Source organism: Artemia franciscana, chromosome 14, assembly GCF_032884065.1.
Source record: "Artemia franciscana chromosome 14, ASM3288406v1, whole genome shotgun sequence".
NCBI classification, from domain to species: domain Eukaryota; kingdom Metazoa; phylum Arthropoda; class Branchiopoda; order Anostraca; family Artemiidae; genus Artemia; species Artemia franciscana.
In genome coordinates this window covers 9,687,161-9,715,135 of record NC_088876.1, presented here as the reverse complement: position 1 = coordinate 9,715,135, position 27,975 = coordinate 9,687,161, and the positions used below count along the sequence as shown (strand labels likewise).

Sequence of the window (27,975 nt, the reverse complement as noted above, 5' to 3'; positions counted from 1 at the left end):
ATCGTAAAATTTACGGAATTTATCGCTTATTTTTGTTTAGTTTCACAGTTGACCATGACAACACTGTCCCAAAAAACTTCACGCAAAGCTATTTACTTAAATATTCTTGTAACAATCAAAAGAAAACCCACAGAAAATCACACTTTTTAGGTATGAATAGACCCAAGATGAAGCCAGGAGGCAATTTTTTTTTTCATTTTGATGTCCTTACTATGTTACCATTAGCTTTTGAGGCTCCAGGTACCCAAAAAAGGCCGCCCCCTCTACAGATAGTGTGCAACCACATGATCATCTATATAAATTACTGAAGCCTCAAATAAATAAAACCAGTGAAATGACAAATAATTATCGTTTGATATTTTAATAAATATATTTATAAATATTTATCTATTTTTTTCACCAGTAGTTTCCATGTGAAGTGCCTTCCATAAATAAATAATAAAATATCCCATTGAAGGCGAATGGGTCTTTGCCTCTAATGACAAACTCTTTTAGGGACGAATGAGCCACTACGCTGCAGTGTGTCCTGAGAAGCTGAGAGATTATCTATAATAGCCTTTCAACAACTTGAAACCGATTGACTATTTGAAAATAAAACAAGCCTAGAGGGGTCTGTTGACACAGCAGACACTTCTCAATTATTAATTTAACGTTAAAATTGGGTCATCGCACCCTCTACTTTTAATTTCTTCTCAAACATTTTTTGTAACACTTAGCTCATCTGCTGACCTTTTAGTTTCCAGTATCTTTTTTCTGGATTCACTTTTAATAAACCAGTTCAAATTTTAATTTTTGAGACCAAGCACAAAAATTCATAACAATGAATTCCACTATATTATGATTTAACGCTTATGATTTAACTTCTGCAAATATGCGCAGATCAAAGGATTGGGAACTACAATTTCTATTTTCTCTAATTGCTATTCTAAGCTGCCACTCTGCGTTTTGGTTTTTTTCTTTCTTCTTTAGCGACCCCTTACAACTTATGGTTCCTGAGATACTGTCGACGTTTAATAGTCTCAACCCAATTACGATAATAAACCACAGTAATTATAAAGCATCCTTTAGTATTGTTGATAAGATAATTTTATTCTATAAGATAACTTAGTAAGAAGAGTTCTTCTTTCCTACCGTTATTCGATACTTGTACACAAGGGAAAATTGGGTAGGGGGTGCCCCTTCTTCTCTGAGAATGATCTAAAAGACGGTTCATGAAAATATGAACGGTGGCCTAGAAGTTTGCCCTTTTCTTTTCTGATTCTACCCCCCCCCCCCCCGCAAAAAAAAAGAGAAGAAAAACCTCGTCCTTCCCTTACGTGGTAAATTATAATGGTGACTAACTGAGGTAATGTCTGTGTTATAAACTAACTATACTGCAAGTTAGATATTTTTTTAACTTAATTAAAAAAAATTAAGGCTGATAGTAATCAGGTCTACCTTGCATAATATTTGTAATTCTCGAACAGCACCAGTTAGATTGCTTCCTGGTACTAACAACTTGCGTCGTCCGCCACTGTGCAAAGAATATATCCTGTCAACATTCATAAGGCAAATATCATAGGAAGACAACAGCTGATTACGCTCCGTGATGCCATCCTGAAATACAGAAAACACGTCAGCACAAACAAAGGCTTAAATATCTAAAATATTCATTCACAGTGGATGTTACCGAATCTCTGTAGTTTTCTTTAACAATGAACACAAAAATGTCGGTATAAGTGTTTCAATTTTGGAACAGTTCAAGCCACAATTCTACACTCTACTTTTTTATTCACCTGACCAATAGATAAATTTCAGGGAAAACATAGGGTAAGAACATCAATAAGCGGTTTCAAGGCAACAGAGAGGGCCTTCAAATGGTAACCTCTTTTTTGTGTGCCTTTTGCACCGTTTAAAATTTATCTCGAAATTTAATAATATTGTATTGTATCGGATTAACGACGATTCTTGAATCCTAAGCTCCTTGCGTCGGTCCTGTAGTCTGTTGCTAGAGCTGAAAACTTTCATGTATAAATACATTATACCAACTTCTTATGGTCAATTCTCTATTCTAGGACAGTTACCTTAATAAAAAGAATTAAAATTAGTGGCGGTTTTCATCTAGAGACTGCACCATAATTTTGCGTAAACTTTAAATTCATGGAAACTTTTCAATCGATCACGGACTGGTCACGTTACCTGGGAAAAGTAGTTCCCATTTATTTGAACCAATAGAAAAAATCAATCCCAAAAAGAAAATCAATTTGCCTCAATAGCAGCCGGTTACTTTACAAAGATTTAGATGGATAGTGCAAGAAAAAAATTACTCTGGACAAATTCTTCTTGAAAAGATTTTTAGCCAAGACATAAAATATCGTTTTTTTCAGAAGTTCCTGACATGATGAAAAAAAAAGTTACTTCAAAACCAGGCCAACAAACAACAGAAGAATCAGAAGAAATTCAGTTTCGCGAACGTGTGAATTACAATAAATGCTGTCCCTGTAGACTTTAAACAATCATGTTAAAATTTGGCTGGCCAGGGTATGACTCAATTTGGAAGATGAATCCACCAATATATTTATACGACATACATGTCACAACACAAATACGGGATAAAGTTTCCCTGTAGTTAATCTGAAGCTCCCCCCCCCAAAAAAAAAACATGCCTTTAGAAGTAAAACAACATGGATTAGGGCTTAAAATTTCCTTTTTTCGATCCTCGCCACCTCCCCGAAAAAATATCCTTATCCCCATACTCTCCATAAGGCATAGCGTACAGCAAGCATAGCATGATACAGAGCATTATAACACAAATTTAATCACAAGCATATTGAAATTTTAGCAAATTCCTGTTCAAAATCTATTAAATTAGTCTTTAAAATTTAAAAACTAAATTAGTCTTTCGAATTAAAAGAAAGGGAAAATCCAAAAACATTGCTGCTAGTCTATCACTGTAACATTGACTACAATCTGCCATGTTTTTTTTTAACATCATATCATGTTAAGTAGTTACAACGCCTGCCTAGTGCCAAGGAAGTCTTAGATTCATATGACCACAAATGTCAGAATGTTTATAAATCTCTTCTCTGCTCACTTCAAAGAGCCCAAAATAGGGCAGTGAAGGCTACTTTTCTTCTCCCTCGGCTTTACCATTCCTCTGATCTTTATATTGATAATGGAATAGCTCCGCTGGATCATATTATAGGTAAAAAATACTCTTTATTTAGCGCATTCTGCTTTTCTAGGTACTCTTCCACCGACCCTGCAGCAGTTTTTCTCAAGGACAGGCTCAGGTAGGTACTTTTCTTCTTTGCGTAATTCTTCTCGACGATTTATTTTACCAAAACGATCCTCTACAGCAGCTCAGAGGTCTCCTGTATATCAGTCAATTCTATTATGGAACTCCATCCCTTTGGATGTCCCTCTTTTTCTTTCTGCAAATGCATTATTTCGTCGGGTCTTTCCAGTTAAATAATTTTTGTCTCTCTTTTAATTCTATCCCAATTTGTATGTCACTTCTCTTCTTTTAAAATCTTGTCTTATTCCAGTGTTTTTTTTTTCTTTTTTTTTTCTTTTTTTTTTTTTGTATATATTTTATAGGTGTTTTTTTTTTTTTGTTCTCTGTGGCCCATTACAAGCATAGCTTCTTGGGCCAATTAATTGATTTACTTTTGTAATAGTTTTCTTTAGTATTAATAAATTGATTGATTGATTGATTTATTTATAACCGACCTCCAATCATGTTAAGACTTAGCCTCCCCATACAGCAGAACCTACTGTAATCATAAAATTTTGACTATGAAAAATGTGCATGATCTCAGAGTCAGTCTCCTATTCTTTCAAAAACTGTCTCTTAACGCTTTACTCATCTTAAACATTGACATGATGATTGATTGTTCTATGTTAAGTACTATAGCCATCTAGATTTATTCATCTTACGCATTACGTATCTTTCGGTCACTTGCTATCATTTAGCCCTTATGTTCTTTTCTTTGACGATACTTAAGGAAGAGACAATACTCCCAATTCCCTAAACCCTAGGCCAAGAGCTTGTAGCTCTCGGCCTGAAGCTCGTGTGACAAGTTAAGTAATTCGTAAAGGTAAGGTGAAAATTGAAGATGCAATTTTCAAGTCCTGGGGCGGGACATTGTTTTCTCTTAAAATTTCTCAATGAAAATGCCGAAAAAATATACAAAATTCTAAGGGAGCTAAGAGACCTAAGAACTTGCTGGTATAAATATGCAAAAGGGTTACCGGATAAATGAAAAATGAAATTAAAGTTGTTTCGGCGAAAGAGATTCAAAAAATGTCTTTCTTATCACCGATCAAAGGTTGGTCCCCTTGTATTGAAGATAAATGCCAGGAATCGTTTTTGATCGTATAATACTAGAAAATCTCTTCAAAAATAATACGAATGAACACATATATTAATATATAAGTAATAGCATTCTTCATGCTGTAACACAAAAAGGAAGTCTTGGGTATCCCATCCCTTATTTGATTGATTAGAATCAAGACCAGCAATGAGTCTCCTCTTTGAATGTTGTCAACTGTTGGTTCATCAGACTTAATCTATAAGGCTTCTGAAAGGGCCAGGTAACATTGATGAAAGATATAATATGAATCGTTTAGTCAAAAGTCTCTTAAATAGATTACTTCGATGCTAATTTTATATATGCTACAAATAGCGTCTTCTATTATCTTTTAGATGTCGCAGTGGTAAGACAATAATAAATCCTAGAATTCTTCTAGCCTGTTACAAATTTAAGTTCAAAACCTGAGAGACTTAGTGTTTTGTAATTTTGGATAATGCATTGAAGTATTCGTGACTCCACTCATTATTTATTCTCCACAGTGCATTTTTTGGGAGGGGATTAAAAACATAAGAGAGGGCCCGACTGTACTTCGAGACAATATAGCAAAAGATAAAAGCATGGGCCGTGCAGACCATATTGGATAATAGCCAGTTAAAGCATAGAATTCTAGTTGAGCTAATGCTTATAAAAAAAAATAACTTAAAAGCGAATAAAAACACCTATTAATTCATATCTACATCATCTATATATCTACATCCAACAAATACTCATATGTAATTCATTAGTCTAGTATGAAAACTATTTTTGAAAAAAATAGATTGCTAGCAGTCTTACTTAAAAGTTGACTAATCTGGTCAGACTTTCTCTTAATCCAAAGAAACCATTTAATTTGGATTTGGTTGTGAAATAAAATAAAAACACCTTCGAAATTGAAACAGTAAATTCAAAATTTGGATATTTACTATAGAAAAATTACAGTAAATCCCAGGTTCATTTTACAGGTTCTTTACTCAAAACAATAGCTACTAACCAAAGAGTCCAAGGAAAGAAAAAGAAATTTACTTTCATTGAAGCTTAGAAAATCAACTGGAACTATTGAAGAATGGAGAAATATCCACCTTCCCCTCCGTATAAAGTCACGTGATTGTTTCCAAACTAGGTATTGGGTGGGAGTTAGAGACGGTTCCTAGTTATCTATAACAAGATTTCTTAATAAAAAAAAATGTTTCTGCAAGAGATTTTTGATTTATCAGATAGATTGCTTCATTGTAAAATTAGAACAACATGATTTGAGACACTTGTATATTCATGTACTCGTTGAATTGTTTGTCCCTCTGTTTGATCCTATTGTAGTTCCTGCCTCTATTTTGCTGCATTCCTTCACTCCATCGCTCCTGTGTCTTCTCACTTTTGTTCTTGTAATTCTTCATCTTGTGCTCGTTTTTCTTTTGTACTTTGACAGTCGTATGATGTTATACCAACTATTATATATTTTGCCACGAAAAAAAGTGTGTTTATTAATAGTGCCAAAAATACAATTTTCACTGGAAAATCGCATCTTAATTTTATTTAATCACATTTGATCCTTCAAAATTGCACTAGATCATTTCATTTACAATTGATTGAGCCCCCACTGAACATCCTAAGAACACTCTTTTATGCAAAATGGCCATAAAAAAAGAAAACTAGTTAAGAGCGAAATACATTGTCAATGTGTTATCAATGATGGCCGTGCTACCAAAAAAAATAGTTTTTGTCAGAAAGTATATCTCATTTTAGTGCTAATAAAAGGTAAAGAATTCAGTACTAGAATTTACAGCCCCTACTAGTGATGCTGATATTAAGTTCCTGACCCTTCTGCCAGGAAATACAATGGAGGGGGGAAGCCAGCCATTCTGTGCTTTCACACACCCTTCCTGATTACCCTGAAGCTGTTTTTTCCCTTTGTTTTGTCCACTTTTCGTGCCTGTCTTTGTTTTTGGCTTCTTTTGCTCCTTTGTTCCTGTATCTTTTACTGTTTTTGTTCCTGTATTCTTTCCTGTGTTCATTCCTTTGTTACTTCCTTACCATGTTTTAAAATTATAAGGGATTGGCAACCCTCCAATAAGATAATTTACGTTTGCTCCAACTTTAAACGGTACTATTAAAACTTACGTATGCTTTAACATAGCAAGTAAGGAGTAGCATTAAAACCTAAAAATAAAGAAATTATTCCGTATATAAGAAGGACTGCCCCCCATCAGTCCCTCACTCTTTACGCTAAAGCGTTTAGCACATCAAAAAAACTTCTTATTCAAATTAAACGTTCTTTATGTTTCAGGTGTTATCAAACAGTTCGTGGTAACGAACTGTAGTAAGGAGCGACCCGGCTCAATAGTAACCAAAACTCTAAAAAATGGAATTTTGATACCAATACCTACATCAAAAGAATCGCATTTTAATGCTGATTTTAAATATACAAGTTTCATCAAGTTTAGTCTTACCCATCAAAAGTTACGAGCCTGAGAAAATTTGCGTTATTTTAGAAAATAGGGGGAAACGCCCCCCAAAAGTCATAGAATCTTAACGATCACACCATCAGATTCAGCGTATCAGAGAAACCTACTGTAGAAGTTTCAAGCTCCTATCTACAAAAATGTGGAATTTTGTATTTTTTGCCAGAAGGCAGATCACGGATGCGTGTTTATTTGTTGTTTTTTTTCAGGGGTGATCGTATTGACCTAGGGCTCATTCTAACGGAAATAAAAAGTTCTAGTGCCCTTTTTAAGTGACCAAAAAAATTGGAGGGCACCTAGGCCCCCTCCCACGCTAATTATTTTACCAAAGTCAACGGATCAAAATTCTGAGATAGCCATTTTATTCATCGTAGTCGAAAAACCTTATAACTATGTCTTTGGGAACGACTTACTCCCCCGCAGTCCCCATGGGAGGGGCAACAAGTTACAAACTTTGACCAATGCTTACATATAGTAATGGTTATTGGGAAGTGTACAGGCGTTTTCAGGAGGATTGCTTTGGTTGGGGGAGGGGTTGAGAAGAGGGGGATATGCTGGGGGAACTTTCCATCGATAATTTGTCATGGGGGAAGAAAATCTCCATGAAGGGAGCGCAGGATTTACTAGCATTATTTAAAAAAAAAAACAATGAAAAAATAAATATGAAAAAGTTCTTTCAGCTTTAAGTAAGGAACAGCATTAAAACTTAAAACAAACAGAAATTATTACCCATTTGAGGGGCTCACCTCCTCCTAATACCTCGCTCTTTACGCTAAAGTATTTTTAGTAATTTCAACTAATTATTCTACGGCTTTTGTGATTCTGGGGTCATTCTTAATGAACTGGGACAAAATTTAAGCTTTAGTGTAAAGAGCGAGGATCTGACAAGGGGGCGAACCTCCTCATATATGTAATAAAAATATGAGAATACAAAAGTTCTTTACGTAAGCTAATTTATAAGCTACGTAATCTTTTACTAATTAAAATATTCGTAAAAAATTAAAAGTCCTAGTTATCTTTTTAATTAACCAAAAAATCGGAGGGCAACTAGGCTTCCTCCCCGCTCTTTTTTCTCAAAATCATTCGATCAAAATTATGAGAAAGCCATTTAGCCAAAAAAGAAAAAAAAAATTTCGTTTTAATTATTCCTCTGCGGAGAGCCAAAATCAAAACATGCATTGATTCAAAAACGTTCAGAAATTAAATAAAAAAAAAACAAGTTTTTAAACTGAAAGTAAGGAGCGACATTAAAACTTAAAACGAACAGAAATTACTTCGTATATGAAAGTGGCTGCTTCCTCATCAACGCCCCGCTCTTTACGCTAAAGTTTTTTACTGTTTTAAAAAGAAGAATTGAGAGACAGAGTCAGATCAACAAAATCCGTATACGAAGTCTGGCAAATCCCCCTTCCCCGTAAAAAAATTATCCACCCAGACGCTTTCTTCCCCAGGAAATGAGCCCCGTAGAAAATCCCCCGCGCAGGAATCCCCCCCCAAAAAAAATGCCTGTATATTTCCCAATAACAAACACTATATGTAATCAATAGGCAAATGTCATGACATCAAGCCCTTTCCCAAGGGCTGGGGGGGGGGGGTATATCATCCCCAGAGGTACAATTATTGGAATTTTCATCTATGCTCAACAAAATGGCTGTTTCAAAATTTTGATCAGATGTGTTTGGGGAATAAAGGAGCGTATTTGCCCTCCAATAGTTTTGGTCACTTAAAAAGGGCCATCTTGTTCTGCATAGTTGAAAGGGTCAAATTAGGCTTCTTGCGATGTCAACCCCTATTACTACTACTACCAATTCTCCTACTATCAACAATATCTTAGGGAACAGCTCAGAGTACTAGGTTGAAAATTCCAGGGCATGATGAGATGGATGTTCAATAGACTAAACAGACAGTAGTATCACTACTACTGCTACTACTGATACTCCTAATACTACTACAACTCCTAATACTCCTACTACTAATACTACTTCTATGAGTTCTACTACTACTAAGGCTAAGGGTATGAAGGTGGAAAATTCAGGAAATATTGAGAGAGAAGTTGAATTAAATCAGAAGACACTGTGTGCATGCACAGTTGTCAAAAGGACGTACACGCAATATCTTAGTAACGACTTTTACTATTAAGTCGACACTTACTTTGCTTGTTGTTGGGGTTATTAAACTAACGGAAAGACAATCTTTGTATGCCACTACTGCTACTACTGCTACTACTATTGCTATTAATTATTATTATTAATACTACTACTACTACTCCTAAAACTAAAGAAATGTTGAGAGGATGTTGAACTGAAAGGGATTATGTGCATGCAGGTTGTCAAAAGGAAGTGTCAGAAATATCCCATGAACAGCTCAGGATATTAGGTTGAAAGTTTCAGTGTATGTTGAGGAAATGTTAAAAAAATAAAAGGTGCTATGTGCATACTGCTACTAATGCTTCTACTACTTCTACAACTAAAGCTAAGAGCATTAAGGTAAAGCTCTCACAGAAGGATTAGGGGGATCTTGAATTACATCCAGACACGCTTCGTCCAAGTAGATTGCTAAAACCACGTATCAGCAATATCTCAGGGACGATTTGGAGCATTAATTTGAAACTTTCAGGACATATAGAGGGCGATTTTCCGCTGACCAAAAGGCACTAGGTCTATGCAACTGCTACGGCTTCTACTGAGTCTAATGGCATTATTGTAAAATTTTCAGGTAATGTTCAGGAGTGGTTTTAAATAAGTCAAATCACACTATGTACATGCAGGTTGTCCAAAGGGTATACAAGCAATGTCTTAGTATTAAGTTGAAAATCTTCTGACATGTTAAGGGGATGTTCAATTGACCAAAAGACACTTAATGCATGTTACTACTATTGCTACTACTAGTTCTGCTACGACTACTACTTCTACTGAGACCAAGGATATTAAGGTGAAACTTTCAGGAAATAGTTAGGGGAGTGTTGAACTGAATTAAAATAAAATACGTACAGTCAGGTTACAAAAAGGGTGTATGAGCAATTCCTCATGAACAGTTTACAGTATGAAGTTGAGAGTTTCGGGGCACGTTGAGAGGGATGTTAAAGTGATCAAGAGGCAATCGGTGTGTACCGATTCCACTACTGCTGCTGCCTCTTCAGCTACTGCTACTACTGCTAGGATTTAGGGGAATGTTGAACTAAATTAAAACACACTATATGCATGCCGGTTGCCAAAAGGGCACATCAACAATATCCCAGGAATGGCCTAGGGTATTAAGTTGAAATAGGGTATTAATTTCAAAGCATATTAAGGGGGATGTCAAACTAACCAATAAAAACTATGTGCAGACTAGTACTACTGTAACTGGTACTATTAATACCACTACAACTGCTACTACTGTCTAAAATTCGTGACTACTGTAGTGATTATGATTGCTTTGCTTTGCTTTGCTAGTGCTTGTGTTTATTCTTGCTGTGTGTGCTATGCTTGCTTATATTGTTTTTTCTTTATAGGAGCTTGGGTTAAATAAATGCATTAATCACAATCGTTGCATGGTGTCAGAAGTGGGATTATCGGCATTGAAATCTAACAGCACTATGGAAGTCCAACAGCCATCCATCAACTGGGATGCCACCTCCTTGGCAGATGAATGGAATCGATTTGAACAGCATGCCCGGTTGATGCTTATAGGACCGCTGGCAGAAAAGACAGAAAAATCTCATTGTGCCTACCTGCTTATCTGGATGGGAGAAAAGGGACGAGAGATCTTCAATACTTTCGAAATGGAAAAGAGTGACGCCAACAGAATTGAACCCCTTATCAAATACTTTAAAGACTATCCAAGCCCAAAGAAAAACACTGTGTTTGCAAGATATATCTTCGAGAAGAGGGACCAGTTAGAAAACGAAAGTATTGAAAGGTACATCACAGAATTAAAACATTGGCCAAACCATGTCTGTACACAGAACAAGATGAAATGATTCGTGACCGAATTGTCTGTGGAATTAGAAACCAAGCTGTTCGAGAGAAAACTGTTAGCGGAAGGTGACTCATTAACTCTTGAGAGTGCAGTGTCAAGATGTAGAACCTACGAAACAACCCAAGCTCAGCTAAAATCATTCAGTGGTAGTAAACCAATATCTATCAAGCAGGAAGTTGATGCAATCACACGTGGTCCAAGCCGGAATAGCTTCCGAAATCAGAAAGCTTCTGTTAATAACCACACCAAGGGTAGAGAATGCTATTTTTGTGGTGGATCTTACTCGACCAATCATGCATGTCCAGCGAAGGGGAAAATATGTACACAGTGCAAGAAGCCAAACCATTTCGCAAGGGTCTGTCGCAGCAACAAAAACGTAAACACCATTGATGAAGAAACTGAGTCATTCAGAGAGGCAGTCGATGATCAAGAAACAATTTTCCTGTATGCCATTGACAAAGGTAGTGGCAAAGATGAAGCCCTTATCCCAATGACCTTAAACAACTTGCTTTCAGTCAACTTCAAAATTGACACAGGAGCCCAAGCAATGTCATTCCCAAAAACATTTTCGACAAGCTTGACCCAAAGCCGAATCTGCAATCAACTAATCAGCGACTGACCAGCTACTGTGGTGCTAGGATCCCTGTCATTGGCACTTGTGACCTTAACTGTAGCCACAAACAGTATCCTAGGGGTGCTCACAAATTCTATATAGTCGACTCAGCATCGACCCCAATAGTGGAATATCGATCCAGCATAGACTTGAACCTCATCAAACTGGTACTCAATGTTAATGCGGAACAAACCAGCATAGACGAGAAGTACAAAAGGCTCTTTGAAGGCACTGGCCGACTTGAAGGGGAATGCAACATCCATCTAAAAGATGGGTCCATACCAACCGTCTATCCGGCCAGAAGGGTACCAGAGGCACTAAAAGACAAACTCCAGGACGAACTTAACAGAATGGAAAGAGACGGGATCATTGAAAAAGTCACGGAGCCCACAGAATGGGTAAATTCAATGGTGATGATCTGTAATGGAACTGTAAGGCTATGCATAGGCCCAGTAGACCTCAACAAATGCATGAAGCGCCCTTACTATCCCGTACCTACCTTAGAAAATGTTACAGCCAAGCTGCATGGTGCAAAGGTGTTCAGCAAAATGGATGCTCGGTCAGGGTACTGGTCATTAGTCCTTTCTGCAACTGCATCTGAGATGACAACATTCAGCACCATATACGGGCGTTATCGATTCCTAAGAATGCCCTTTGTCTTACTTTCAGCACAAGATGAGTTTCAGCGCCGTATGGAAGAAGCATTTGAAGGGCTGGAAGGAGTAGCCATCATTATTGATGATATTCTAGTGTATGGAGCAAACCAAGAAGAGCATGATGAAAGACTCCAAGCCGTTATGGAAAGAGCACTAGAAAAAGGTGTTAAATTCAACAAGGATAAATGCAGCTTCAGTGCAAGCAGCGTATGCTATTTTGGGCACGTAATTGGAGCCGATAATATGAAACCAGACCCAGAAAAACTGAGAGCCATCGAAGAGATGCCCAGACCTCAGAGTCGCGAAGAGCTGCTTACCCTCCTTGGAATGTTGAACTACCTCGCAAAATACATTCCCGACCTGTCTACTAGAAATAAAAGCCTTCGAGACATACTCAAATGTCAGCCATTCTCTTGGAGTCCCGAAAATGACCAGACGCTGGTAGAGCTCAAGCAGTCAATCGTGTCAGGCATCTCCTTCTTCAACTACAAGAGCATGAATGTGGAGCTGAAACTCGACGCGTCCAGTCATGGCTTGGGAGCAAACCTCTGTAGTGATGGAGAGGTAGTAGCATATGCGTCCCGTGCACTTAGCAAAACCGAGCAAAAGTACTCCCATCTTGAAAATGAGCTGTACGCTATTGTCTATGGATGCAAGCACTTTCACCACTACCTCTATGGGAGACGCATCAACGTAATCGCTGATCACCGCCCGCTTGAGACAATAGTCAGAAACCCTATTCACAAGGCCCCTCCAAGGGTACAGAGACTAATGGTACAACTCCAACCATACGATCTTCATCTACAATTCCGGCCAGGTTCAGAAATACCAATCGCCGACGCTCTTTCTCGTCACTACCTTCCGGATATCGATGAGAAACTAGCGACAGAAATAGACGTGTATGTTCATCAGATCTCTAGACATATTCCTGTAAGTGATGAGAAAATCCTACGAATCCAAGAAAAAACTTCCAAAGATAGCCAACTCAGGATTCTGGCAAAAACAATCCATGAAGGCTGGCCGAAAAGCAAAAAAACATGCCAGTCAGAGGCACGTTCGTTCTGGAATATCCAGCATGAACTGTCAACAAACAAAGGGATCATCTTCATAGGCGAGAGATTGATCATACCCAAGATATTACAGCCAGACATCCTGAGACAACTCCACGCTGTTCATCTTAGAGTAGAAAAGACCAAGCAAAGAGCCAGAATGCTGGTTTATTGGCCTGGCCTGAACGCAGACATTGAGCAGTGTGTTTGTAGTTGCCAAATATGTGCTAGAAACATGCCATCAAACCAAAGAGAGCCTATGATCAGTCACGAAATACCATGTCTTCCTTGGCAAAAAGTTGCATCCGACCTATTCACGCTCAACAATAGTGACTATCTTGTAACAGTGGACTATCATAGCCGTTTTTTCGAAGTAGACAAACTCAGCTCCACTACGTCAAAGGCCGTCATCTCCAAACTCAAATCTCATTTCGCCAGATATGGCATCCCATCTATACTAATATCTGACAATGGCCCTCAGTACTCTTCGGTTGAATTCCAAGATTTTGCCAGGACATGGGGATTCACTCACAGAACATCAAGTCAAATCTACCCCCAGTCCAACGGCCTTGTGGAAAAGACTGTCCAGACAGCAAAGAGCCTCATGACGAAGGGATCAGAAAACGGTGAAGACCCATACTTGGGACTGCTCGAATACAGGAACACACCCGTGGATGGACTAGCCTCGCCGTCCCAGCTTCTGATGTGTCGTCAATTGAGGACACTTCTGCCATGTACCACTGACCACCTAAAAAAGAAAGTGGTCAGCAATCGCAAGTTTTTGGAGAAACACACAGCTCTCCAGAGACAACAGAAGTGTCAGTATGATGCGACGTCTAGGCCTCTTCCGTCAGTAGAAGTAGGGAAATCAGTATACGTGCAGAAGACTCCGGGTGGCAAATGGAGCCCAGCAAGAGTAATTGCCCAGTCTGAGGCCCCTCGATCCTACGTAGTTGAGACAGACGACGGGTCTGTCATAAGACGGAATAGAGTTCACCTCTCAAGCTGCCTTGGTATTGACTCGGAGACTAGAGACCTTGGTGGGCCAACTGTCATATCTTCGACCCCATTCTCTACTCCAAACAAAGAAATTCCGGCTCAAAAATCACTGTCACCACCTGGAAATCAGCTCAGCAGATCACCGATGCGCTCCTCAGCACCACTAGACCGAGTGGAGACAGAGCTCACCTCATCTGAAGCCTCATTTCAGCCATGTGGAGCAGCACCTCTCCCCCAAGTCGGTGCAAGAACACGATCCGCAAGAGTGATCAACCCGCCAAAGAGATTGAACCTGTAAATAGTTGTGTGAAGTGAAAAGTATGCAATGTGTATACCAGGAGAGTACATATGAGAGAAGTGAGCCTAGCGCCTTCTCGTACTCGTAAAAAAAAAAAAAAAAAAAAAAAAAAAAAAAAAAAAAAAAAAAAACTTCAAGTGTGATAGTAGATTTTACTGGTGTAACAAGCCTTATGTGTAATTAGAATACACGATAGAGAAGCGAGCCTAGCGCCTTCTCGGAATGTAAATAAATTTAGTGATATCTCAGATAGTGATGATATGGTGCAGTACTGGTGTATTGTGAACCAATTAGTTAAAGTGAAAAGAAGGGAGATGTAGTGATTATGATTGCTTTGCTTTGCTTTGTTAGTGTTTGTGTTTATTCTTGCTGTGTGTGCTATGCTTGCTTATATTGCTTTTTCTTTATAGGAGCTTGGGTTAAATAAATGCATTAATCACAATCGTTGCAACCACATCTACTTGTGACTACTTTCAGGGAATATTGAGGGGGATGTTGAACTAAATCGAAACACACTTTGTAAATGCAGATTATCAAAAGGGCGCAGCAGCTATATTCCAGGAACAGCTTAGAGTATTAAGTTGAGACTTACAGTGCATGTTGAGGGGTGTCAAACCAACCAAAAGGTGCTATATACAAACTAATATTGCTGTTTCTACTGTTACAACTAGTACTGCTGCTATTTTTACTGCTACTATTGAACTAAAACAAAAAAGTTTATGTGCATCCACGTTGTAAAAATGGCAGAGGGGGGATATCTTAGAACTGGAATAGGGTATAAAGTAGAAACTTGCAGTGAAAGTTCATGTTGCTTTAACAGTAAATAAAAAGGCACTATGAGTATGCTGATTGTCAATAACACTTCTGAACAATACCTCAAGAACAACTGAGGGTGTTATAAGTTGTAACTTTCAGGGCTACTACTTTTACTGCTTCTGATACTACTATTGAACTAAATCAAAACAGTTTAAGCACATCCAGGTTATCAAAACAGCATAGATAAAATGTCTCGGGAACAGTAAGGGCATCATATTTTATTTTCAGTGGTTTTAGCTTTAAATTTTATTTTCAGTTTCTCAATTTTTTTTCAGCTTTAAAAAGAATTTTAAAGCTAAATCAAAATACACTATATGCATCCTAGTTTGACATAAGGGTCTTTTGCGATACATTAGGAACGGATAAAGGCATTAAGCTAAAGCTTTCAGGGCATGCTGTATGGAATGTTTCATTAAGCATGTATGTTAAAACGGCGTATTTGCAATATATCTGGAATGGCTAAGGGCATTAAGGTATTAACGGGCGTTTTTTTCTGTTCCTCTTTCTGTGCTTTTCGACTTTAAAGACTTTTGGATTTTCCAATATTTACATTGTTTATATAGTTTCCAAATCTATGTAGTCTATATCATCTTATGAAGATTACTATTTTTTTTCGTTTCCAAATCTATGTAGTCTATGTCCATCTTGTAAAGATTACTAAAAACAAAGTTTTTTTTTAGAAAAAAAGTCGATCCTACAGAAAGTTCTTATTTATCTTTTGTTCTTTACTAAATGCCTCCTTTGGGAACTTTTTGGTACTGAATAAAACGCAACGCACTACTTGGACTGAAAATGTCCAATTTTTCCCTCGTAAAAATTCGGAAAAAATTTAAACTATGATTAAGAGTACAATTAGAGAACTTACTGCATCGGCGGCATCTTGGGGCGTAACAAAAGAGATCTTGAAATTAGTAATAAACAAATCACCACTGACTCCATGCTTCCTCTCACAAAGGGGTGAGAATTTCAACACGTGAGGGGCCAAAGCTATCACCGTTTCACCTTCAAGAAAACAAAATGACTTATTTGAATAAGATATTTAGTTAAGCAACTCTTTATGGAGAAAATGCCTTAGTAAGATACAGTAAAATTTTAACTATCACTATGAGAAATATACTACAGAGTTTTTCTCTATTTTTAGCTCTTTCTTGTTTGTAGTCATTTGTTAGTTATGTGTAGTTTTTCTGTAGAGATAACCCTACAGCATAGTACATTTTTCCAGAAATTCTTGGCACTTCAAACACCACTAAAGTACGACTGCCTTGTGTCAAAGCCTAGTGTTTACGAGAAAAGTATGTTTTGAGATAAAGGCAGATCCAATGGCACATTCATAATGTTTCTATCTACTATACTTTTTGACATATGGGCTAGTATCTGAAGGTAAAAACATATCCCACCGGTTTCTGACGCCCTAAACCTAGTACAAACTAGGACAACAAAATCTAGTATCTACGACTGGAGGTAAAGGGCGTGCTAAAAGACGGGAACAAAATGGGCTTCGGAAAACCTATGGATAGAACTTATTTTCTTTTTTCCAACCTTTATCTTTCTTTTTCTCTTCTCTTGTCAAGCCTATTGACAGAGCACCTTCATCTTTTCTCTTTTCATAAACGAATAAAAGCATATTCTAGGACTTTCTCAAATACTTGCAAAATGCAGATACTAGGATTTGATATAGGACATACGAGCAGAAGTTCGGAAATAGCACGTAGTCAAAAACCATTCTTCTGCTTTAAGGAAGACATCATCTCCGTTAACAAATCAGCAACTCCGTCAAGGTTTTTTTTTTCTCACAAAAGGTCAATTGGTCCCAGAACAGAATAAGAAGGTGGGTCACTCAGGATCTCAAAGTCGAATGTCCCAATTTTGTCAGCTGCTAGTTGACATAAGGGAACGGGTTTAGTATCGAATTGAAGATGAATTGCCCTTAGCGAAGTCAAGAATACGATAAGATGAATTTTCACGATCACACTTTTAGGAACCGATAATGGAGCTAACGACGCTTCGGTAGTATAATATAGCAATCTCTGAGTCATAATTAAAAATGTATTATATCTCCTTGCAACCTTGTCGTAGTATAGTGAGTTTAGGCTCTTTTTGGAAACACAAGGCCAAGGAATCGATCACCACTACAGCAGGATTAGAGGACAGGCTTGCTACTTGCACCTGTAAAAAAGACCCAGCAATTGAAACGTCAATTCTACCTCCTATGCACCAGCAATGGCTCTGAAAGATCTTTATCTTTTGTTGTACCTCCTCGTATAAGTTCAATTGAGTGTATGATTTCTTAGACCCCCACTACCTTTATATTCACAAATATAACGAAATGAAAATACAGAAAAACGAGTATAACATTTCAAGTGTTCGGACTTGTATTATTAGTGACTTTTTTTGTTATTTTCCATTGTCCTTATTTGAAATATTATGCCCCCTTTTCTATATTTTCTTTTCACTTTAGTGAAATAATTGAGCATCAGACTGAATTTTTTAAATAAGAATTTTCAAGAAAGTGGGCTAAGCAAAAACAAAAAAAAAACTTGAAAACCTAGTCAAAGTGGAAACAAGATTGGAGTCTTGAGCCTGAATTCACTGAAAAAAGGTACAAGAGTTCATTTTTTTTTTCTTTTCTTCTGTTGATGAAACCCAGCCTTTGAATACGCGAACAAAATTATCCAGTTTATTTTTTTTTTTTATCCTTCCCTAAGAACATATGTTTTCTTCTTTGTTTTTTTCTTACTTTTCCAATTTTTTTCAACGTTTGATTTTTTCCTATATTAGGCCTACGTACTCTTTTAATGTCTACTTGACTGATAAGCTATTTACAAGTACATGGTTTTTGTTGTTTAATTTCTATGCTTTTATTATTGCTGACTTAAATTTTTACGGTTCAATCCGAGGTATTTGCAAATTCGGCTAATGAACATAAATCGACAACCATCTTCACATGAAATACCATCTAATCAAGGAAATGCTGTGCGGTTTTTATCTATATTGTTACACACTTGGTAAGTTTTTTTGGAGAGGAGGGCTGATATACACAGACACATTTTGCACATTCGAAAATGGGGTCCAGTGACATGACTAAACTACTAGGTTATTAGTTTCTGAACGTATTCTCTTAGACATGCTTGAAAATCTGCAGTATTGACAATTTTTTAGACCATTTCAAATACTGAAATTACTGGCATACCCAGGATACCATTTCGTGAGAAGTCTAACTCATTTCAGGAGGAGGGAAAAGGCTCCTTCCAGTAGAATATAGTAAAGGTAGTTCTGTACGCCACGCACAGATTGGGGAAGGTGTATTTAGCAATTTAAAGAAAAAGATAATCACCAAGGGGTGTACAATATTGCTAGAAATTTGTTTTTTTCTTTTCAAGAAAAACACAGTATTCAAGAGTGATGTGAGCATAAAATACGCTATATTAATACAAAACACATTGTTATATCATAATTCGGGTTAGGATTTTCCATCTTTATCCATTAGAGATACCAATACATAAGAGAATCCGGAAATACATTTCTTGTCCTGATTGTAACATAAACTTCCAAAAGTATTTAAGGTCAATGATATGAAAAGCCATGAACTATGGCGTACACTTTCTCCTTAAAGAAGAGAGGTTTATGCAAGAATTTACTTTAGTGATTGATCATATGAGAATAAGAGGAAAGTAAGGGAAGTAAAGAAGACATAAAAGTATGAATTGAAGAGGTATGAAATGGAGGTCGTGGATAAAATTGCCAAGGATCTAGAAGATGCAGCCCAACAGCACGATGATAAAATATTGCATTGAGATGTTAAGAAATAAAAAGCAAGTAGTCAGTCTAGACTTTTTATTGACAGGAACAGGACATCAATTACTGATAAGGAGTGTTAAAAAGAGACAAGTAGTACATTTTTACAATCTGTCAGACCATAATTGTGTTGCGAGAGCAACACTTTGGTTTTGTCGTGGGTTTTTTTTTTTGTTCCTAGCACCCCGATTTCAGCTTATTCCTAGAAAGTGGTAAGGGTCTAACCTCTGCGGTTTTTACGGAAAGTGTGGACCTTAGGCCGGATTGATGAATATGACTTTACATTTTGGAAAGCTTCGTAGAACTCTTGCCTGGGGCCAAAAAGGATGGTTTTTGCTTGTCCTTGAGCCAGAGCCTATAGTGTGTGAAGTGAAGAGGAGTTGTATAGCCTATGTCAGAGAGGACTATCTGAAGTTATGCAGCCAAGCTTTCGTTTCATCAAACCATGTTTCTGCTTTCGAGTGGAAAGCTCCGTTCTAGCAGGCAAGCAGGCAGGCACCAGTTTCAAATTGAAGATGGACTAAAATCTATAAGTGTTAAATATATGCGACAGTTACCCTGCCCCACAGCCAATATATCTTCTTCGAGTGATAAATAGAAAAATTTAGAGAAGCAAAAAAGCGGCATTTTCCCACGGGTCCGAAAGTGCTGCCTTCTATTGTTTCTACCCATTTCTGTTCGTGATTTCAGCTGAGTTTATTATTCGGCTATTCGCACTTGGGATTGCGGTAGAAAAATGGTATTAGATGTATCTTTTAAAGTTTAAAAGTTCTCTCATTGCTAAAGAAATTAGAGTTTAAAAAGTCAACTTTTGAACTAAAACAGATAGATTTTTTTTTTCGACGGCAGTCGATAGCTTTTGATGAGCTGATCAAAGTATATGTCATCCATTTTTTTGTACAAAGATTCCTTCATGAGATATACCAGTTTGAAAGTTTAAAGGGGTTGACAACTTCAGTAGTAAGTTACACACTGAAACCAAAAATAGGCCGATAACAATTGTGAGAGACATATAGGGGATTTGTAAGCAACAGTCGGCTGTTAGCTCATAATCATCCTAGGCAATGATGGGTTCGCAACTCTTACTAGTTGGTGTACCTATCTTTTGTTTCCGTTGTATTTGATGGTAAGACCAATTTGGTTCCAGTGGTAAGACATGTAGGGGACTTGTAAGTAATAATCGGCTGTTAGGCTACAATCATCTTCAGCGATGAGGGGTTTGCAACTTTTGCTAGTTGCAATGAGGGGTTTGCAACTTTTGCGAGTTGGTGTACCTATTATTTGTTTCCGGTGTATTTGATGATAAGACCAATTTGGTTCCAGTGTTGGTAAGAAAGACATGTAGGGGACTTGTAAGTAATAATCGGCTATTAAGCTACAATCATCTTCAGTGATGAGGGGTTTGAAACTTTTGCTAGTTGGCGTACCCATTTATTTGTTTCCAGTGAAATTGATGTCTTATCACGGGAGAGGGACTTGTAAGTAAGAATCGGTTCACTTTGGGCTAGAAATTTGTGCAAATTGGTGCACATTGTATTCGATCTCTGTAAATTTGACGGCAAGAAAGTTTGTATCGATGGTCTATCACTCACTGTAACCTAGAATTAAGTATTTACGCAACGGGTGCAAAGGATACAATGAGGTAGTTTCGTAATAATTAATAGAGTATCATCTATGGTATTTTGATCCTGTAAAGTTACGGATAGCTTTATAATACCAACTAGATTATATAAGATATTGTTCCAAGTTTTCATCCATCACGATGTCTACGATTGAAAAGGATAAAGGTCATCCAATGGTCATGAACAGTTACGGCCAGCTTCATAATACCCAATAGGTCGTATAAGATAATGTCCCAAGTTTTCGTAATAATTAATGGAGTATCATCTATGGTATTTTGATCCTGTAAAGTTACGGATAGCTTTATAATACCAACTAGATTATATAAGATATTGTTCCAAGTTTTCATCCATCACGATGTCTACGATTGAAAAGGATAAAGGTCATCCAATGGTCATGAACAGTTACGGACAGCTTCATAATACCCAATAGGTTGTATAAGATGTCGCAAGTTTTCACCAGTCCCGATGTCTACGATTGAAAAGGATAAAGTTCAACCGTCTGCAAAGTCAATTTAGTCCCTATTTTCGATGTTCTGTATTTCTTTAAAACCTGACTTAACCTATAGCCATGTGATTACGGATTGTGTCATCAGTTCAGGAAAAAACTCTTTTTGGAACATATCATTTTCAGAACCTAGATGGGTTGACAAGTTCAGCGTGTAACAGATAGCGAAGAAACAAAACCAAAGTGTTACTCTGTGATGAAGGGTTAGCAGATTTTGGTAGTTGGTATACCTATTATTTTTTGCCAGTGTGTTTCATGGTCGAAACGATATGGTACCATGTCTATCGGAGGGAAATGGACTTGTAAGTAGTTATTCCTTCACGAGATACAACATTTTGAAAGTTTAGATGGGTTGACAACTTCAGTAGTAAGGTAGACACTGAAACCCAAAATAGGCCGATTGCAATTGTGAGACATGTAAAACACTTGTAAGCAACAATAGACTGTTAGACCATAGTCGTGTTCGGCAATGAGGGGTTAGCGATTTTGGCTACTTGGTGTACCTATAGTTCGTTTCAAAAATCAACTTTTGAACTAATAGATAGAATTTTGTTTGTCAACGGCGATCGATAGGCCTTGATAACGATACGGTACCATGTCCATCACGGGGAGATGGACTTGTAAGTAAGATTCGGCTAAAATGTAAAAGGGGTAAATATATGTAATTACAAGAAACATAAAAGTTTGAAAGTTAAGAGGAGTTGACAACTTCAGTCGCAAGGTATAAAGTAAAACAAAAAATAGGTCAATCCCAATGGTGAGACATGTGAGGGCGTTGAAGACAACAATAGGCTGTTAGACCATAATACAAATTGTTATCTATGTTTCATATTATAGTAAGGACAAATTGGTACCATGTTTCTCACACCAGGGAGATAGATTTGAAGTAAGAATCGGTTATCCGGTTTTTAGTATAAAGATTATTTCATATAAAATATAAAAGTTTGAAAGTTCGGAGGGGTTGACACCTTCCATAGCAAGATACAGCCTTTATGTCTTCAAGAGTGAACTTAATGTACATTTCAAATTTTAAAAGTTTCATGATTCCCAAAGAAATAAGGAACGACTCGTGGCTTATAGTAGACCTCTTCTGTTCAACTATTAAAGGTAATTGTCCAGTTAATTCATCAGAAATCATTATAATTTGACACAAAACTAAAATACAGTTCAAATAATACGAAAATAATGAAGCATAACAGCAGATAAGGCTATTATTTTCAGTTTTGAGTAGTCTGTGCTTTGTTTGGTTGGATGTGTAAAACGACAGACCTGTTGTCATTCAACAGTATCTCCACTGTTTCACAGTCCAAAAGGGCATCGATAATATCTTCGTCACCAGAAGACTCCAATGTTTCAGCGTACGATTTGACAGCGTTGTCAGAAAACGTCACCGTGTACGTTTCCCCCGCATTGTGAAGAATCGCGTGGCTGCCAGCAAAAGACCTTTTGAGGTTTGGTGTATCTCTATATATCATTTCACAACTTTGGCATTTCCGCCATTTGCCGCTATTCATGATAGTCGTTCCGCTACAGCCTAAACATTGTAGAGAACTTTTAAGCTTCAATGCTACGATGCTGGCGGTTTCAGTCAAGGACTGAGAAACGTGGTCTGGAATTTCAAATGGTTCTGTCTCCTGCACAAAAGTCGAGCTGCCGACAGAAATATTGGCGGTGCTTCCGAAGTGTTTTACGGTGGCATCCTGTATATCATAGAACTTTCCTTCGACTAAGGTGGCACCTGTTTCTCCCCAAAATGTCACTTTGATCTTGCCCGTTGCATCTGCTATTTCTCCACGCTGGAGTTTCGATTCTCTTGATGGCCCGGACTTGCCAGGCACTTGAACTTGTTCTACAGTAGAAATACTTAGCAATTGCCCTTTCAGATGAACCAGCGACGCTGGGGCAATTTCTTTAATTGCTTTGATGGTATGAGTCAAGTGTCCAACTTTCTTCGGAAAGTTCGGTAGGTCCGTTAAGACTCCAATTTCTGAAGCTGTCGTCACAAACACAGACACATGTCCCTTCTCATTTTCACGTACATTGACGTTTTTCAACTCTACATAGAATCCCTTTTCATTGGATTCCTGAAAGGAGTCGATCAATTCTTTCGAACAGTCATCGAAGACAATGCATGTCCCGAATTTGTCTGCTTCTATTTGAATGATACAATTTCGATGCTCATGTCCTACATCCCCAATAGATTTCGACAATTTTCCAAGAAATCCACGAATTTCTGAAACCAAAATAACACAATAAGTGATTGCTCATAATTTAACTTGAGAATGTAACCTATTTTAATCATCGTTCTGCGGGACTTTGTGGCGATGTTGCATTCCATGTCAACAGACTTAGTAATCAAACAGGAAGACATGAGAAGTCTAAAGACTTCTGGTGCTTGGCAACTGGCCATATTCCCGTTCAGTACTTCCAAGCGGAGTAGTTTCTGTTAATCCCCCTATGCCTCACCATCAGGACTTAGATCAGACATGATAAAATAGATCCACAGGTTGTGTCCCGAACAGGACTGTTGTCCTACGTGTGATCTCTGAATCACTATTTTGTTGATTTTAGTTGTTTATCTGCCAAAATATTTACAAATCTGTTGAGTTTGGTGACGCAGAGGGCTAACGCCGCGCGTCTTTACCCTGCCAAGCCAAGATCCACAGGTTAGTGAGTGAAAAACCTGCAATTTGAAAGTGACCCATTACACTATGGATCTGACTGTTTACTATGTCTACAGAAGGGTTGGTTATGCTACGAACAAAGACATCAAACACACGATTATTGTTGGAGATTTCAACGTTAACATCAACGAAGAATCTTCACTTCCTTCTCATTTTGAAAAATGCAGTTTTCAACAGCTTGTTCGAAAATATACTACAAGAAAAGGAACATTGCTTGACCATGTGTACGTAGAATCGCCAGCCAAATGGTTTGCCAGGAATCCAGTGACGTATTACAGTTACCACAACCCAGTTATCGTAGCACTAAAGACAAATTAGCCGAAACCACATTTCTTTGTTTTAGAGCTCATTCAGTTTTAGTATTTCTACCAAGGTATGCTAGATACCGACTTCTTTATTCGAATGTTGACCTCCTCTTCATTTTATCTGTTTTCCTGTTATAGATTTTCCCTGTTTATATTATACAGATTTTAAAGTCAACTGCAGTATTTGCTACTGGAACTATTTTTATCTCGACGGATATAAGACTAATATCAAATAGGGATAAGATGAATCCCAGTAGCAAATACTGCAGTTGACTTTAATCCTTATTCGGAGAAACCAACTATTTACGCAGCCAATACAGATGGAAACAATTCAGTAGAGTCGCAGCTATGTTTTCTTCACTCTACAAACTCACGGATAACTTTATGATGCAGGTGTCTATAGTATTTATTTTAAGATCCTTACAGATTTACAACTTCAGCGTTTAATCTAAGCGAGGAAACCAAACCAAAGTGTTGCTCTCGCAACACTTCACTCGGCAAAGCCAAACAAAGGTTGCCGCAACACCTCACGTTGCCCATACAACATAGATCTAGTTTAGTTGTAGGAAATTGTATACTAAAGAATGAATTTGACAATTTGGAAGTAAAATAAGATTTATTTTGCATAGAAGTTAGAGACAGGGCTAAAAGGGTTAAAAAATAATAAGGTATCAGGTGCTGATAATGTGATAAAAGAGTTTTGAAAGATGGTGTTTGGGAGGTAGAGATAAATTACTAGAGATTATGGTATGAGTCTTGAAAAAAACCCTATGGTTTTGGCAAAACTTTATTTAAACCCCTTTTAAAGAAATGTGATAAGATAAGAGTAAATATGTTTATTATAGAGGCATTAACTTGGTTTCTGTATGAAGCAAATTACTTAGTTCTTTACTTAACGATGACCTTGGAATCCCAAAAATTGTTTGCGAATGGGAACTAAGTAAGTTGAAGTGTTCATAAAAAAAATATGGCACTATTATGAACCGTTTATCGAATAATACAAACAGTTATAGAGTATTGCATAATTTCTCATTAGCTATTAGGGTTGTAGTCAGCTGATTCGCTTCTGGGGAGGGAGAGGTGCTTCAAATGTATCAATCAGCCTTGATTAAGTTAAATGAGCTATTGGTCTCCCTCTGTTTGGAATAATATATATATATATATATATATATATATATATATATATATATATATATATATATATATATATATATATATATATATATATATATATATATATATATATATATATCATGAAAAGTGAAATCACCAATACTACAGCACAAACACAAAAAAAAAAAAAAAAAAAAAAAAAAAGAGAGAGACAGAAGGAGAAAAGGAAGACTGTTTTCCTAAATTAGTGATTAATATAGACCAGCACTTGAATGAGGCCTTAACCCTACTCATCCATACAATCACATAGGTCAAACAGCATAGCCACACACAATCAACCATAAAGAATAATCCATGGACAGGCAGTCATGTCGTCAATAAGTATAAGTCGTCATTTACCAAACAATAGAAAAAATAATATAGACAAATAATTCAGAGGCAACACCCAACATAAGGGCTCATCAGGAGAATACACTGGCCTATATAGGGTTTCGCCACTCTAAATTCTCTACCCAGCACAGTGTTGTGGCTACCACAGAATATCCATGGCATCCCCGCGTCAGGTATCACCCCCAAAATACATGCCTATGAAAAGAAAAACAGCAAACGTAAAACAACCAAGTAAAACCAAAACAAGCTTATCCTGTTAACATATCCCTCCCTTTAGCAACAATAGGTAAACTAAATATTATAAATTTTACCAAATCACAAATATTAACACATTGCAAAAAACCTGAATGAACTAAACAATTATATAATTCATCTTTACGATGTGGCTAATTTTTTAAAAATTCCGCTCAAATAGAAACACAATTCAAAATAAATGGCGCTGTGACAACATTTCTCGAACCTCCGAAATTAGTTTAAAATTTCTTTAAGTATTTCTAGATAATTCTTTTGATATTTATTTAAAAGTTCGTTATAATGAATACTAAATTTTTTAAATTGCCAAGTTAATTTATTTGCAGAAAAACCTTTGATATCAATTTTTGGCTTAAGATTTTACATCTATTTTTAAAATCAATATAATTACTACAAATCCTTGCATAACGAAGTAACTGTGAGAAAAACGCTGAATATGTGATATTTGAGTGTATATTACTTTCAGGGAATGGGAAACTAATCACTTCAAAATCAAAATCATCCGTTTTATTATACATTTTAAAACTTAATTTATTATTATCACAAATATTAATATTTAAATCTAAGAAATGATCTTCATGACCAGCGCCATGACTAGGCTCAAGAATAAGCTCTGATGGATATATATTTTTAGAAATATCAATGAAATCCTTACAATTTAAGACCAAAATATCATCTAAATATCTTTTATTATTTGACAAAGCATGTTTTAAATTAATTGGATTATTCTTATCCATCATATATTTATATTCTAGTTGACTTAAAAACAAGTCAGCTATAAATGGGCTGGCATTCCCCCCCATGGGAATTCCCATAATTTGCTTGTACAAATCACCCCCAAATCTTATATAAGTATTGTATAAAACAAATTCCAATAACTCAAAAATCATATCCAAGCTGTAACATCTCAAGTTAACTGTAGTATTAAAGCAGTTTGTCCATATGGCTTTTTTATTATAACTGTCTATTTTTAAGAACCTTTTACTAGATAAGAGGAAAGATTTCTTTATAACAGTTTTTAAATTATCAAACACTAAATTGAGTGATAAATTAGTATACATTCTTTTAGACTCAATTCTTTTAGCTGAAACCATTGTTAAAGAATCTATCACCTGCAGTGAATTATTAACACTTAAATATGGATTAAAATTCGAAAATTTTTTAATACCAGAACAATAGGTTTTAAGTTTATTTACAATTTCCTTTAAAATTAAAGAGAGGTCAGTAGCAGCAATGCGGGTTGGACATTTAGCTGCTCCAGCAATAAACCGTGGTTTAGGGGGATTCTTATGAAATTTTACAGTCCAATATAGGAAAGGGAACTTTTTATCATTGTCATTTATTTTAATATTAAAATTTTTAAAAAGTATTTCTTCAGTCTTTTCAATTAAATTCTCATCCTCTATATTTACCTTTTCATAAACATTAGTTGTGCATAACTCCCTTTTTAAGATATCACAATACAGCTTCTGACAAATTATGGCAAAATTATTATTAGCTTTATCCACTGGCACAATTACAAATTCATTCTTTAGATTAGCAATTGCTTGTTTAATCTTCGCATTATAAAATAATGATTTAGTGTTACTATTTTTTAAGTTAGAATATATTTTATTTCTTACTCTACTAATAATTAAATTCTTCCAACTTTGAAAACTCTCTTTATTTTTATTCTCTTTCTTACACCACTTATCAATAAATAAATCAAAATCATTTTCCAAGCCATCAAGAATACTCGATGGTTTCAGATGATGAGAAAGACGGAAATTTGCCCCTTTATTCATTATAATTTGAAGATCATCTTGCTTTATTATTGACAAGTCCCCTGTTATAACATGTTTGTAAGTAGGATTTACAAATGGGCCAAGTTGCTTACAATTACAAACCGGTTTCCAATTTATATCGCTATCTAGTTTTTTTAGTATTAAATTATATTTAAAAATAATTTGCCCAATAGTTTTTGAAAATTTATAAGTTAAAACTGGACTATCATTATAATTTAAATTACTAGGAAGGGCCTGTTTCACATGCCGCTGATTTAAAATTTCTGGTAAATTAATATCTTCAATCTGCTTACAAGTAAAATTAATAGGTAAATATAATCTGTTATCCTTATTACTAATCTTAT

General features: G+C 36.5%; 1 protein-coding gene across 1 annotated transcript in view; it reads right to left on the bottom strand.

Moving 5' to 3' along the window:
• The window catches only part of LOC136035288 (myotubularin-related protein 10-B-like), a 118,288-nt gene that overhangs the window by 69,775 nt on the left and 20,538 nt on the right, over positions 1-27,975 (bottom strand). The window contains exons 3-4 of the mRNA XM_065716972.1: positions 16,047-16,183; positions 1,438-1,596 (exon numbers count right to left, since the gene is read on the bottom strand). Coding sequence (XP_065573044.1) covers positions 1,438-1,596; positions 16,047-16,183 — 296 coding nt within the window. The remainder of the gene's footprint in view (positions 1-1,437; positions 1,597-16,046; positions 16,184-27,975) is intronic.